Here is a 12533-nt window from a genome sequence, read left to right as displayed (position 1 = left end):
GCCTGGAGGGCAATGTGGGATAGAAGTGGGGAACCAATTACACAAATCTAAGTATCGCCTCCTCACTGGGGGATGGACAGCAGAGAAGAGGGCGGAGGGAAACATCGGACAGGGTAACTTATGATAGAACTGTAGTAATTTATGAACTATGAAGGGTTCATGAGGGAGGGGGTCATAGAGAGGGAGGGGGAAAATGAGCAACTGATATTAGGGGCTAGAGTGGGAGGCAAATGTTTTGAGAATGATGAGGGCAACAAATGTGCATATGTGCTTGACACAATGGATATATGTATGGATTGTGATGAGATTTGTATGAGCCCCCAACAAAATAATTTTAAATATATATATTTTTAAATAAAATATATAAATATAAATATATAAATAGGTTTACTGAGATTGAACCATTGGCTCAACATACTTCACTGGGGAGTGCTGACTTTGTTTTTGACAGACAGCTAGTATAAGGTGACCAGATTTTAACATTGGTAAAGTGGGACACCATTGATAAAACTCATATCCTGGCGAAATAGCCACATGGCAGCCGAAAACCATATATACCCTAGCTTGTCATGCATTCTTTCCAAAAATCAGGATTTTTTTAAAATGCTGTGGGACACAGGGAAAATTGTTAAAAATTGGGACTGTCCCGCCAAAAGCGGGACGTCTGGTCACCTTAAGCTAGTATTGGCCACGAAAATAACAAAAGTCTCATTCAGATTCAAGCGTAGTGCCTGGCATCTGCAGGAGTTCAGGTCATCTACACAGAGTGAAATAGTACCGTACAGTCAAGCACTTTGAATGTAGTGTGATGTGACCTAAATATTTTCCATTTTGAAACCCGTAAGGCAATTTTTCACTCATCAAATTATGCATGAGCTCCCATTCAAACTCTGAGTGACTGAAAGGGAGAACTGCCAGCCCATTGGTTCCACGTGTGAGTGAGCAAATGGCACGCGGCCAGATGTTACTACCAGGCTTCTCTCCTGCCCGGCAAGAAAGGAGAGCACCCATTGCCATGAAAACTAAGCACTAGAAATATAAACACGGCTCAGTAGACTTTGGTGTGTGGGATCCTAATGTACTTTTATTTGTAGCCTGATAAAACAGCTAAATTTCTCACTTGACTTTTTTTTTGCAGTCTATTTTCTTTTAATTTGCTTTTAAAAAGAGTTGTATATCCATCATCACAATGAGTTCTAGTCCACCTTCCCCCATTCATAATTTATTCCCCAATTCCTCTCAACCTTCCCGCCCCCGCCTTCATCCCCAATAAACCAGGGCACCAGTTACTATCTCTACACATCCAATCCTTCTGTGTTTCATAAACTGGGAAACATATCAGAAGCAATAAAACAAAGAAAATAATAAAGAAAAATATGGAATGCTTCATGAATTTGAATGTCATCTTGGCTGAGGAGTCTTGCTAATCTCTGTCTCATATGTGTTGCTAAAGCAAGCACCTTTTTCTGATTTTTAAGGAAAAGCTGTCACTTATGATGATAGTGTAATTGATTATTTAAAGATATTATTCATAAAGGATGTATAGTTCAGTCTAGAAATTGAATAGGCTAATAAATAAACAAAATGAAGATATAGATTAGATCTCAAAAGTCTTCAGTTCAAAGTACTGATCATTGTGTACAGAATGAAAAGCAGAGATACAGATTCAACTATGTATCAATAGCTTACCGCAGCCTTGCCAAAATAATGTTTCTTAAACATCCCTTTCTGATCACAAGCATACAGTGACTACCTATTTAGGGAGGTATGCCACTCTCTAATACCTCTGTGTGACAGAGAAGATCAGATCCCCATTTTTATGTTTGCTTTTGTTTTTTTCAAGGAGAGAAGTAAGAAGTGCTGCAATGTAAGGATGAAAGAGCTATTTATATAGCTTTTGCCTTAAAAATATAATGTCTACGGTTAAGTTAACTTTGGGTTCTTGATGTCTGTCACACTGAGGAGTAAATTAGATTATATTAATACATGCTGCATTTTGGACTATATTATAAAATCAAGAACGATGCTAGACATGAGAATGCAAAATCCATTTTATTTTATTTTTTATTTTTATTTTTTAGCATTTTATTAGGGGCTCATACAACTGTTATCGCAAAAACCATTTTAAAAAGGAAAAAAAGTCCTGTTTTTCAACGACTCATAGATTTATGTGATAAATAAGTCTGGTGTAAACAAATACTCAACCTTCAGGATGGCATAGACCTACATGAGGGGTTTGCACCAGCGTAATATTTGTGCTGCATCACATTAACCCTTGGGAGATAAGGGAGGATAGGTTATCATGTCAAATTCTCGTGGAAGAGATGTAGACCCGAGTCTTAAGGGTTGATTAAAACCTTCCAGGAGGAGAAAGCAAAGGGACCGCCAGTCACTGGAAATAGCCTTTGCAAAGAATCAGAACAGGCATAAGACAACTAGCACATTCCATGCAATGCAGGTGGGTTCCTGTGGCAGGTGAGTGGAGAGTAACTTAAAGGAGCTATGACATATTGACCAGGACTAGGCCAAGGACGAATGATGATGGTGAATAATTTGACCAAGGTATGGCTTGGCCATCTTGGAATTTTATGAAGATAAGAAAGGCCATAAAAGAGGAGGCATGAAGACAGTAGGAAAATCATTATAATTAAGAACCAAAGCTAATAGGCTCTGGAGCGAAGCCGTGGTGATCGCATTGCAGCTGAGTAGGTGGATAACAGGAATTTCAGTCGCTGACTGAGGCTGGTTGGAAGGGGAGGGAGATCGAGGTTCTAGAAGATGTGATTAGCCAGGAAAAGGAACAGAGGTGAAGAGCAACTGAGGGAGATAAGGAAGTAGAGATAGAAAAGAGAACCTGTTCGTTTTTTAAAACATCATATTGAGGGCTCTCACAGCTCTTGTAACAATCCATACATCAGTTGTATCAAGCACATTTATATATATGTTTCCATCATTATTTTCTAGATATTTATTTTCTATTGAGCCATTGGTGTCAGCTCATCTTCCTCCCCCCAATCCTTGTGGCCCCTTGATAAATTATAAATTATTATTATTTTCATATCTTACACTAACCTTTGTCTCCCTTCCACCATGGTTTCTGTTGTTTGTCCCCCTGGGGGGCGGGGGGTGGGGGTGGTTATGTGTTGATCACTGCGATCAGTTCCCCCGTCCTCCCCTCCTCTCCCCACCTTCACCCTGCCCTCCTGGTATCGCTACTCCCATTCCTGTTCCTGAATTCCATGTGTCCTAAGCTCTTACGTCTTATCCGTACCTGTGCACATGCTCCAGCCTAGCCCACAGTCAAAGGCAATACTAGGGTCATGACAGAGGGGGGTGAGGAAATCTCAAGGACCAAAAGGAGTATTGTGTGTTTCAACCATACTTTACTGCACCCTGATTGATTCATCCCTTCCCTGTGACCCTTCTGTGAGGGGATGTACCATTGTCTACAGATGGGCTTTGGGTCTCCACTCTGCCCTCCCCCTCATTCACAGTGATATCATTCTTTGTTTTGTTTTGGGTCTTTGATGCCTGATACCTGATCCTGTCAATACCTCATGATCACATGCTGTCCTCTGACCTTTATGACTGTCTCCCCCTGGTCCTGGGAGAATTCTGGGAGCTGCCCCTCTGAGCCTGAAGTCTATTTGGGGGATCCTTCAGGGGCTTTGTGTCTTTCCTTTGCTCCCGTTGCTGTTCTGTTATGTCCCTTTCTTGGCTCCACTGCAGGGGTCAGGGAGGAGGGTGGGTCAGACCGGACACACTCTCCACCATGTGTCCCCTGTATTGTCCTCTGTCTCGGTATGCTCCAGGGTGGGGACAGCATGCCTTGAGCTGTTGTCAGCTCTACAGGCCTCTCTGTGTCTTAGCAGCTCTGTGCAGGGACGCCGGCCTCCAGGCTTGGTGTGCAGCTGTGGGGTCTGGACCTTCCCTTTCTCTTTTTCCTTCTTGGTTTGCCTCCATGTGGACGTGGCAGGCAGGGCCCTTTCCCCATCTGTAATTTTCCTGTTGTCCTCTCTGTCACATACGTGTAGGGAGGGGTCAGTTTGATAGCCTGTTCTTTGAAGAGATGGCCGTAACAAGGAGAGAAAGATGTTAAAATGAGAATCTAGATCAAGAAGATGTTCTACAAGATATTTTCATTGGTCAATTACATATTTTCCCGTTAACTCTATATGAGGTAGACATGAGGGGCTATGTACAAATGACCCTCATAAGTGTTCCCATTGCCTCTCATCTCACCATATGCCACCACGGCAAGCGTGCCCAAAATACACGGCGAGCACAACGGGCAGCTTGGGGGTTTCTTTTTTTTTCTTCTTGAGAATGTCCCGTGAACCACAACATGGGGAGAAAAGGATACGGTGGAAACTGAAAATTATATACATGAAATCTCCACTATATGTTCATAACGATGGCAAGTTAAAGCATCACATAAAGACATGTATGCTCCTGTTCAAGTCTGTCCTAATTGCCATCCTTTCATCTATGAACAATGGTGTAAATGCCAAACTAAAGCAGTGTAAGTTTGTCAACTCCTCCTCAAGTGTGGGAAATGAGCTCGCCAGTGAACCCAGGGTGTGCCTCTCCCGTGTGAGCGTGGACGGCTTTTGTTACAAAGCAAACTGTGCTGAGAAGAAGGATGGAATGATCCTGTAAGTGCATGGCATTCCCATTTTCAAAACTGTGAAATGACATTGTTTCAACTTGTTTGCTTTTCTATTTCTCATCTAGAAAGGCTTCTAAAATAGTCATCCCTTTTCCCCTATCATTTGTATTCAGGTGGCAATTGTGATCAAATATTTCTTCCAATTTGGGTTCTTTCCCTGGAATAAGAATGTGGAAGTGAACAAAGACAAGCCTTACCACCCCCCAAATATCATCGGAGTGGAGAAAAAGGAAGGCTATGTCCTTTATGACCTTATTCAGCTCCTCGCTTTGTTCTTCCATCGGTCGATTTTGAAGGTACTGCGTGTTAATGATTAGTTGAAGTATTGATATGAAGAGCAGCCCCATTGACGTGCTTGGTGAAATTAAGCATGAAAATTGGCCACTGGGCCTGTGTGTTTGTTTGTTTGTTTGTTTGTTTAAATAGAAAGTTATGCTCATTTAAGTAGACATTTTTGCCAACACTGTGATGTCCAATAATTGGAATTGATAAAGAATCTAGGAAAAAATGTCTCCTCAGACTAGCATCTTATAGTTAATCCACACTTGTACCTGAGTAATGTGCAGTATTTTAATGTCTAATATAGTGAATTCTACTCCTAGTTTTTCAAACACCAGAGTGCTACAGTTTGGGGAGAATCCTCTTGTCTCTCATCTTACCTTAACATGTACCTACCTTCTAACAAGAGAATTACTTGTATTGTGTAGATTTCTTTGGTTTCTAGAATGGGTTAGACCTCGGGTTCCTTGTTTCACATGCTGAAAGAATTCACACCGAAGCACATTGTGTGATCCAAGTGAGTTTTTATGAAGGGCAAGACCAGGGTCAGGGTTTCCAGCCTCAAAAGGGTACACACTATTTCTGGAAAGCGTGCCAGCCTGCACGGAAGCCAGGCTAGGGTTCACAACTGGGCACAAGCAACTATGTGAAAAAGGGCACCTACCCATGTGGAACTGGCGGGGGGTTGGGGATCATCGGAGGCCAGAAGCCCAAGAACCCTAGAGACTAAGAGCAAGGAGGCCAAGAGGCTGTGGGACAAATGGCTGTGGGCCCTGAGTAGGCCTGGAGCGGGCACCTATACACCTGTGCAGAGGAAGGAGACCCTCACCCTCCACCTGCCGCTGACCAGGAGCAGGGCAAAAGAGAGAGGCCTCCCCACAGCCAAGATAGTTCAAACCTCTGGCTGGGGAGGTGTGGTTGATGGTATTGGCTGACCCCATTGGCTATGCGATGTACTTAAGGTGGGTGTGTCCAAGATATTGGTTTTGCCTGAACCTAGGGGGCTTGTGTCTGTGCATGCTCAGTTTGGGGTCTTCATAGGTGTTCGATTGATGCCTGATTTCTTTCCAACCTCCTCTTGGGGGCCCTTGCTGGCCTGGGAGGGACAACCCCCCTGTCCCTAAGCTAACTACCTAACCGTTTCTTGTCATGAAACGAATAACTTTAGTGGAGATAACATATGTAATGGCTTTAGGAAGGCCAGGGCTTTACTTTCTGTAGAAGTGTTTTTGGGAATACATTCATTATACTCCCCTATGATGACTCTCCTAAGTGAAGAGTTCTTTCTCACGCCCAGTAACTTGTTCTTCTCTGTCACACCTATAGTTTGGTTTTTTTCCCCTCTCGCACATGATGAATTAGAAATTGAGCCTATAGATATGCCACTTAACTGTAAAGCATAAAAATCAAGCATGCATTCATGTATTAGTATGTCTGTTGACACAACTTTCCTTTCTCTTATTTCAAATTCTCTTCTTCTATAAAATATTTAAGGTTTGTTGTGGCTGATAATATAAAAAATACATTTGAGAGTAATAAATCTTTTATAAAATGAAAATCTTACCTGGGGGTTTAAAGAGGTATCCTGGAATTAGACCAGACCAGGCACACTATTATAGATAAGAGCCCGCAACACAGGGAATCCAGGATAGATAAAGCCCTCAGGGCCTACAAGGAGAGTAGAGATACCAGGAGGATTAGGGTGGGGGGAGAAAGGGTGAATCAATCGCAAGGATCAACTTATAACCCCCTCCCAGGGGAAAGAATAATGGAAAGTGGGTGAGAAATGATGGAGGATGATGTAAGATATGAAAAGAATAATCTATAATTTATCAAGGGTTCATGAGGGAGGGCAGGTGGGGAAGGAGGGAGAAGAAATGGGAGCTGCTTTCAGGGGCTCACGTGGGAAGAGAAGGCTTTGAAAATGATGATGGCGGCCTATGTGCAAGTGTGCTTGACACACTGGATGAATATATGGATTGTGATAAGGAGATGTAACAGCCCCAGTGAAGTAAGAAAACAAAAGAGGTATCGTGGTAACATAACAGTTTGAAACCAAAACTGCTCTGTGGGAGAAAGATGAGGCTTTCTACTCAGGAACCCACAGTGGCAGTGCCACCCTGGCCCAGAGGGCTGCAGCTGTGGTAGTTAGAGCAGTCAGTTCCAACTCATAGTGACCGTCTGTGCAACTGAAGGAAACCCTGCCCGGTCCTCCACCGTCCTCACAATTGCTCTGACATTTGAGCCCATTGCTGCAGCCACTGCGTCCATGCAGCTTGTCTAGGGTCTTCCTCTTTGTCGCTGCCCTTACCTTACCAAACACGATATCCTTTTCCCGGGACTGGTCTCTCCTGATAATATGTCCAAAGTATGTGAAATGAAGCCTCGCCATCCTTGCTTTTAAGGAGCATTCTGGCTGTACTGCTCCAGAGACAGATTTGTTTGTTCCTTTGGCAGTCCACGGTACATGGTCCAACTTCCAGATGCATCATGCTGTGTGGCGGCAGCCTCCCACTGCAGCCCAAAGCCGACCAGGTGGAAAGGGGAAATTCTAAGTTTATTCCTCCCAGCACTGGCAGAAGGCCACAAGCAGGTTTCTACTTCTGAGTTGTTTCAGAATTCAGGCCCAATCCATCAAGTGGTGTATCTTAAGCTATATGACAAGAAACAGGCTTTTTTATAGTCCCAGGAGGTAATTAGGTTTTTACAATGATCAAAGGACATATGGGAGCAAGGTTCCCAGGAAAGGGTTTACATTTCCCCAAGGAAGTATCAGTCCATCCCTTGATAACGTCATTACTCCAGGGGCTGTCAGACCCAGAACCCTAGACTTTAGGCACCATTGATTATCTAAATGGCCTTACTTCCCTTTTCCTCAATTAAGAGCATCATTGAATGATTAACAGGTTTTTCAACAGGCCCAGGACTTGAATAATTAACAGTTTTAAATGGAATTTTTACTCTTGAGGAGGGGTGTGTGTTACATCCTGGATCTCTTAAGTCAAATTAAATCTTAGCAGATCAGATCCCAAACTATGTTACATTTCCAGTGTTTGAACAACAGCAGGCTAGCTCTCTCAATATGAGGCTATGAAAAAGACCATGGTGGGGCCTGAGGGCACTGATGGATCACACAATATTCCTCTGGTTCCTTGAGGCTTCCTCACTCCCCACTGTCATGACCCCAATGCTGCTTCTCACTCTGGACTGGACTTGAACGTGTTCACAGGTACAGATATGAGATAAAAGCTCACAACACACGGAATACAGGAATAGGAATGGGCAGGGGAAAGATAGGGAGGGGAGGGGAGGGGAGGAAGGGGGAACTAATCGCAGTGATGGACACATAACCACATATACCCCTCCAGGGGGAAGAACAACAGAAACCATGGGGGAAGGGAGACAGCAGTTGGTGTGAGATATGAAAATAATAATAATTTATAATCTATCAAGGGGTCACAAGGGTAGGGGTGGGGGAAGAGGAGCTGATACCAAGGACTCAATAGAAAGTAAATGTCTAGAGAAGAATGATGGCAACATATGTATAAATATGCCTGATACAATTGATGTATGGATTGTAATAAGAGTTGTAAGAGCCCCAATAAAATGATCTTTCAATAAAATTTTTTTAAAAGACCATGGTTTGGGGTTCATCGAATCACTATGAGTCAGAATCAACTCAATGGCAATGAGTGTTAAGTTATGGTTTAAACTTAAAAAAAAAATGCTTCTACGAAAGCCAAACAACTAAAACTTATGTAGAAAAGTCAATAATGATTTAAAGTCTTCAATTTAATATGAATTGCCATAAATTTTATAATTAACTGGAAGAATTAATAAACTTAAATGGATATCCTACTGAGAAAATGGCAAGAGAAATAGATAAGTTAAAATTTAAAAGAAAAAGAAAAAAATTTAAATAATTCAGAACAAACCAATATAAACTGAAAATCCCATTATGCAAAGCTGAAGTGCTCGTTGCACTTATAAGAAAGTTTTATTTAATATTTTAAAGGCGATGGTGTATTTATAAATAAATAAGAATGATGAATACATTGAATGAATTTCTCTTTTGGTGAATCGGTCATTCCTCTGAGTGAGTTTTGAGCAGCTGAATTGGCCTAAAGCTTTTAGGCTGAAAGCTTTTACTCTCAAGTGAGAGTCAGACGCGGAGGGAGCATGGCCAGTCTGGGTGCCGAGGAGATAATGAGCCCACTGGAAAGCTGCATCCCGCAGTAGCTAGACGACGGTCTCAGGGTGACTGTAGTCCAGGAAGCATCGCTACAAGAGTCCCTGGCTTTCACGGCCACTCCTCCTGCTCACTTGCTCAGAACCCTTGGTCCAGGTTCTTTGAAGCAGAAAGCTGGCTCCACAGAGTGCATGATGGCCTATGTTTCACTTTGTGGACCAATATTTTCAAAAGCATTCTGTTGTGCTTTGTGTTGAACATGTTATCCATGCTATAATTCACCAATTGTTTCATGACATTGGTTGCAATCTCTACAATGTGTCAACCCTTATCCTATTTCTACCCTGTGGTCCCTGAGTCTATTCGTCCCATTTCCCTGTCCCTCCCTGCCATTTCACTGTGTTTGATCTGGTAGAATGAACTGTTCTAAGGAATACATCACTCACTGGTATGATTATTGGATAGACCAGTCCACCACATAGTGGAGAGGGGTGCTCCTACAGTGGTTTCTGATCCGAGTCAAAAGGGAATCTGAAGATGATATTCATGGGGTGCCTCCAGGCTGTAGCGGGCCAGTAAGTCTGATGTTTGGGGTTTTTTTTAATATAAATTTAAGATTTCTAAAAATCATTTTATTGGGGGCTTGTACGCTCTTATTACAATCCATACATGCATCCATTGTGTCAAGCACATTTGTACATATGTTGCTATCATCATTTTCAAAGCATTTTTCTTTCTACTTGAGCCCTTGGTATTAGCTCCTCATTTTTTCTCTCCCTCCCTCCCTGTCCCTCCCTCAAGAACCCTTAGATAATTTATAAATTATTATTATTCATTATTATTTCATGTCTTGCACTGTCCGATGTCTCCCTTTACCCCCTTGTCTGTTGTCCTCCCCCTCGGAGGGGGTTATAGGTAGGTCATTGTGATCGGTTCCCCCTTTCTACCCCACCTTCCCCTTACCTTCCTGGTATGGCTACTCTCAATATTGGTCCTGATGGGTTTATCTGTCCTGTATTCCCTGTGTTTCCAGCTCTTATCTGCACCCATGTGCATGCTCTGGTCTAGCCCTAATGTAGAAGTCGGGTCATGATAGTTGCAGAGAGGAAGCATTAAAGAACCAGAGGAAAGATTTTTTTCATTCTGAGAGCTTTAATTGCCTTCCTAGTCAGAGCTGTTGGTCCTGGTAGACAGGCACCCTCTAATTCTTCTGTTCTCAGACTACAGGAGACTGTCCTTCTAGTGGGTCATTGTCATTGTCGTAGGGTGCAGTCCAGTGGGTTCGAACTCATAGTCACCCTTTCTATGTCCAACAGAAAGAAACATGCCCAGTCCCGTGGCATCCTCACAATCATTCTTACGTTTAAGACTATCAATGCAGCCACTGTGGCAATCCATCTTGTCAAAGGTCTTCTCCTTTTTTGCTGCCCTGTTACTTTACTAAGCATGATGTCCTTCTCCAGGGACTGGTCTCTCCTGACAACATGTCCAAAATACATCAGATGAAGTTTTGCCATCCTTCCCAGTCAGGCACAATCTGGCTGGACTTCTTCCAAGACAGATTGGCTTACTCTTTTGGCATCATGCTGTATGGCATCATTTCGATATGCTTTGCCAGCCCCATACTACAAACGCATCATTTCTTTGGTCTTCCTTATTCAGTGCCCAGCTTTCTCATGCATAAGAGGCAGCTCAGAAGGTCATGACTTGGGTCAGGCACAACTGAAGCATCAAAGTGACACCCTTCATTTCCATCATCTTAAAGAGGTCGTGGGCAGTGGAGTTACCCATGCACTGCATCATTTGCCTCGTTTCTGTTGCGTCCAGGAGTACTGAGTGTGGATCCAAGTAAAATGAAAGTCTTGACAACGTCAATCTTTTCTCTGTTTCTAATGATATTCTCTATTGGTCCAGGGGTGAGGATTTGGGTTTTCTTGTATCAGGCACTTGTAGTCCATACTGACGACTGCGCCCTTGATCTTCAAGTCCTTCCAGGCCTCTTCATTTGCTGCAAGCAAGTTTGTGTCATCTGCTTATTGCAGGTTGTTGATAAGCCTTTCTCGGTTCCTGATGCCACATTGTTCTTCATATAATCCAGCTTCTGTATTTACTCAGCATGCAGACTGAATAAGTCTAGTGCAAGGACACAACTGATGCACACTTTTCCTGATTTTAAGTCATGCAATATTCATATGTTCTGTTTGCACAACTGCCTCTTGATCCGTGTACAAGTTCTCCATGAGCACAATGAAGTGTTCTAGAATTCCCATTCTTCTCAAGGCTACCCATCATTTGTTTTGATCCACACAGTGGAATGCCTTGACATAGTAAAAGAAAAAGCAAACAAACAAGTAGACATCTTTCTACTATTCTCTGTCTTTAGCCAGCATCCACCTGACATCGGCAATGATATCTCTATCTCTATATCCTCGTCCGAATCCAGCCTGGACCTCTTGCAGCTCCCTGCGAATGTACTGCTGCAATCGTTGTGTGATATTAAATTGTAATTGAATGTGATATTAATGTTATTATTCTATAAGTTGAGCATTCTGTTGGATCTCCTATCTTTGGCATGGGCACATATCTGCATCTCTTCCAGTCAGTTGGCCAAGCAGCTGTCTTCTAAATTTCCTGGCATAGATAAGTGAGTATTTCCAGTGCTTCATCAACTTGTTGAAACATTTCTTGTCATATTCCATCAATTCCTGGAGTCTTATTTTTCACTAATCTTTCAATGGAGTGTGAACTTCTTTCAGCATTATTGGTTATGACTCATATTCTAACCGTTGAAATGGTTGAATATTCACTACTTCCTTTGGGTACAGTGACTCTGTATTCTTTTCATCTTCTTTGACTGCCTTCTGCATCATTCATATTTTGCCCATTGAATCTTTCAATATTGAAACTGGATGGTTGAATTTTTTCCTGAGTCTTTCAGCTTAAGCGATTCTGAGAAAATTCTTCCTTTTTGGTTTTTTAATGCTAGGCCTTTGCACATTTCATCATATTTTACTTTGCCTACGAGAGCTGCCCTGTGAATTTTTATGTTGAGCAATTTGACTTCACCCATGACTCCATTTACCTGAAGAGCAAGTCTCAGAGTCTCTTCTGGCATCCACCCTGCTCCCCTCTTTCTTTCCAGTCTTTTTTGCAACAATTTGACTGGCGTATAATTCATATATCATACAATTCAGTCGTTGAATCACATCAAGAAGAGGTGTACAATCATCATCACAATCAGTTTATAACATTGTCTTCATTCTTTTACTCATCTTTATTAGCTCCCCATCTCTCCCCAACAAGGAACCACCAATCTAGTTACTGGCTTTATGGATTTACCTATCCTGGATTTCATATACAGAAAGATATTAAAAATAAAACCAAAACACCCAACAA

At 42.4% G+C, this 12533-nt stretch overlaps 1 protein-coding gene across 1 annotated transcript in view; it reads left to right on the top strand.

Moving 5' to 3' along the window:
• PIEZO2 (piezo type mechanosensitive ion channel component 2) overlaps window positions 1-12533 on the top strand; it is a 600576-nt gene that overhangs the window by 551059 nt on the left and 36984 nt on the right. The window contains exon 48 of the mRNA XM_045298343.1: window positions 4783-4965. Within this exon, the coding sequence (XP_045154278.1) occupies window positions 4783-4965 (183 nt within the window). The remainder of the gene's footprint in view (window positions 1-4782; window positions 4966-12533) is intronic.

This window comes from Echinops telfairi, unplaced genomic scaffold (assembly GCF_000313985.2).
Source record: "Echinops telfairi isolate 266 unplaced genomic scaffold, ASM31398v2 ScPeMD7_4;HRSCAF=17, whole genome shotgun sequence".
In the NCBI taxonomy this organism is placed as follows: Eukaryota; Metazoa; Chordata; class Mammalia; order Afrosoricida; family Tenrecidae; genus Echinops; species Echinops telfairi.
The sequence above is the reverse complement of the archived record's forward strand: the minus strand, read 5'-3'. Positions and strand labels throughout refer to the sequence as shown.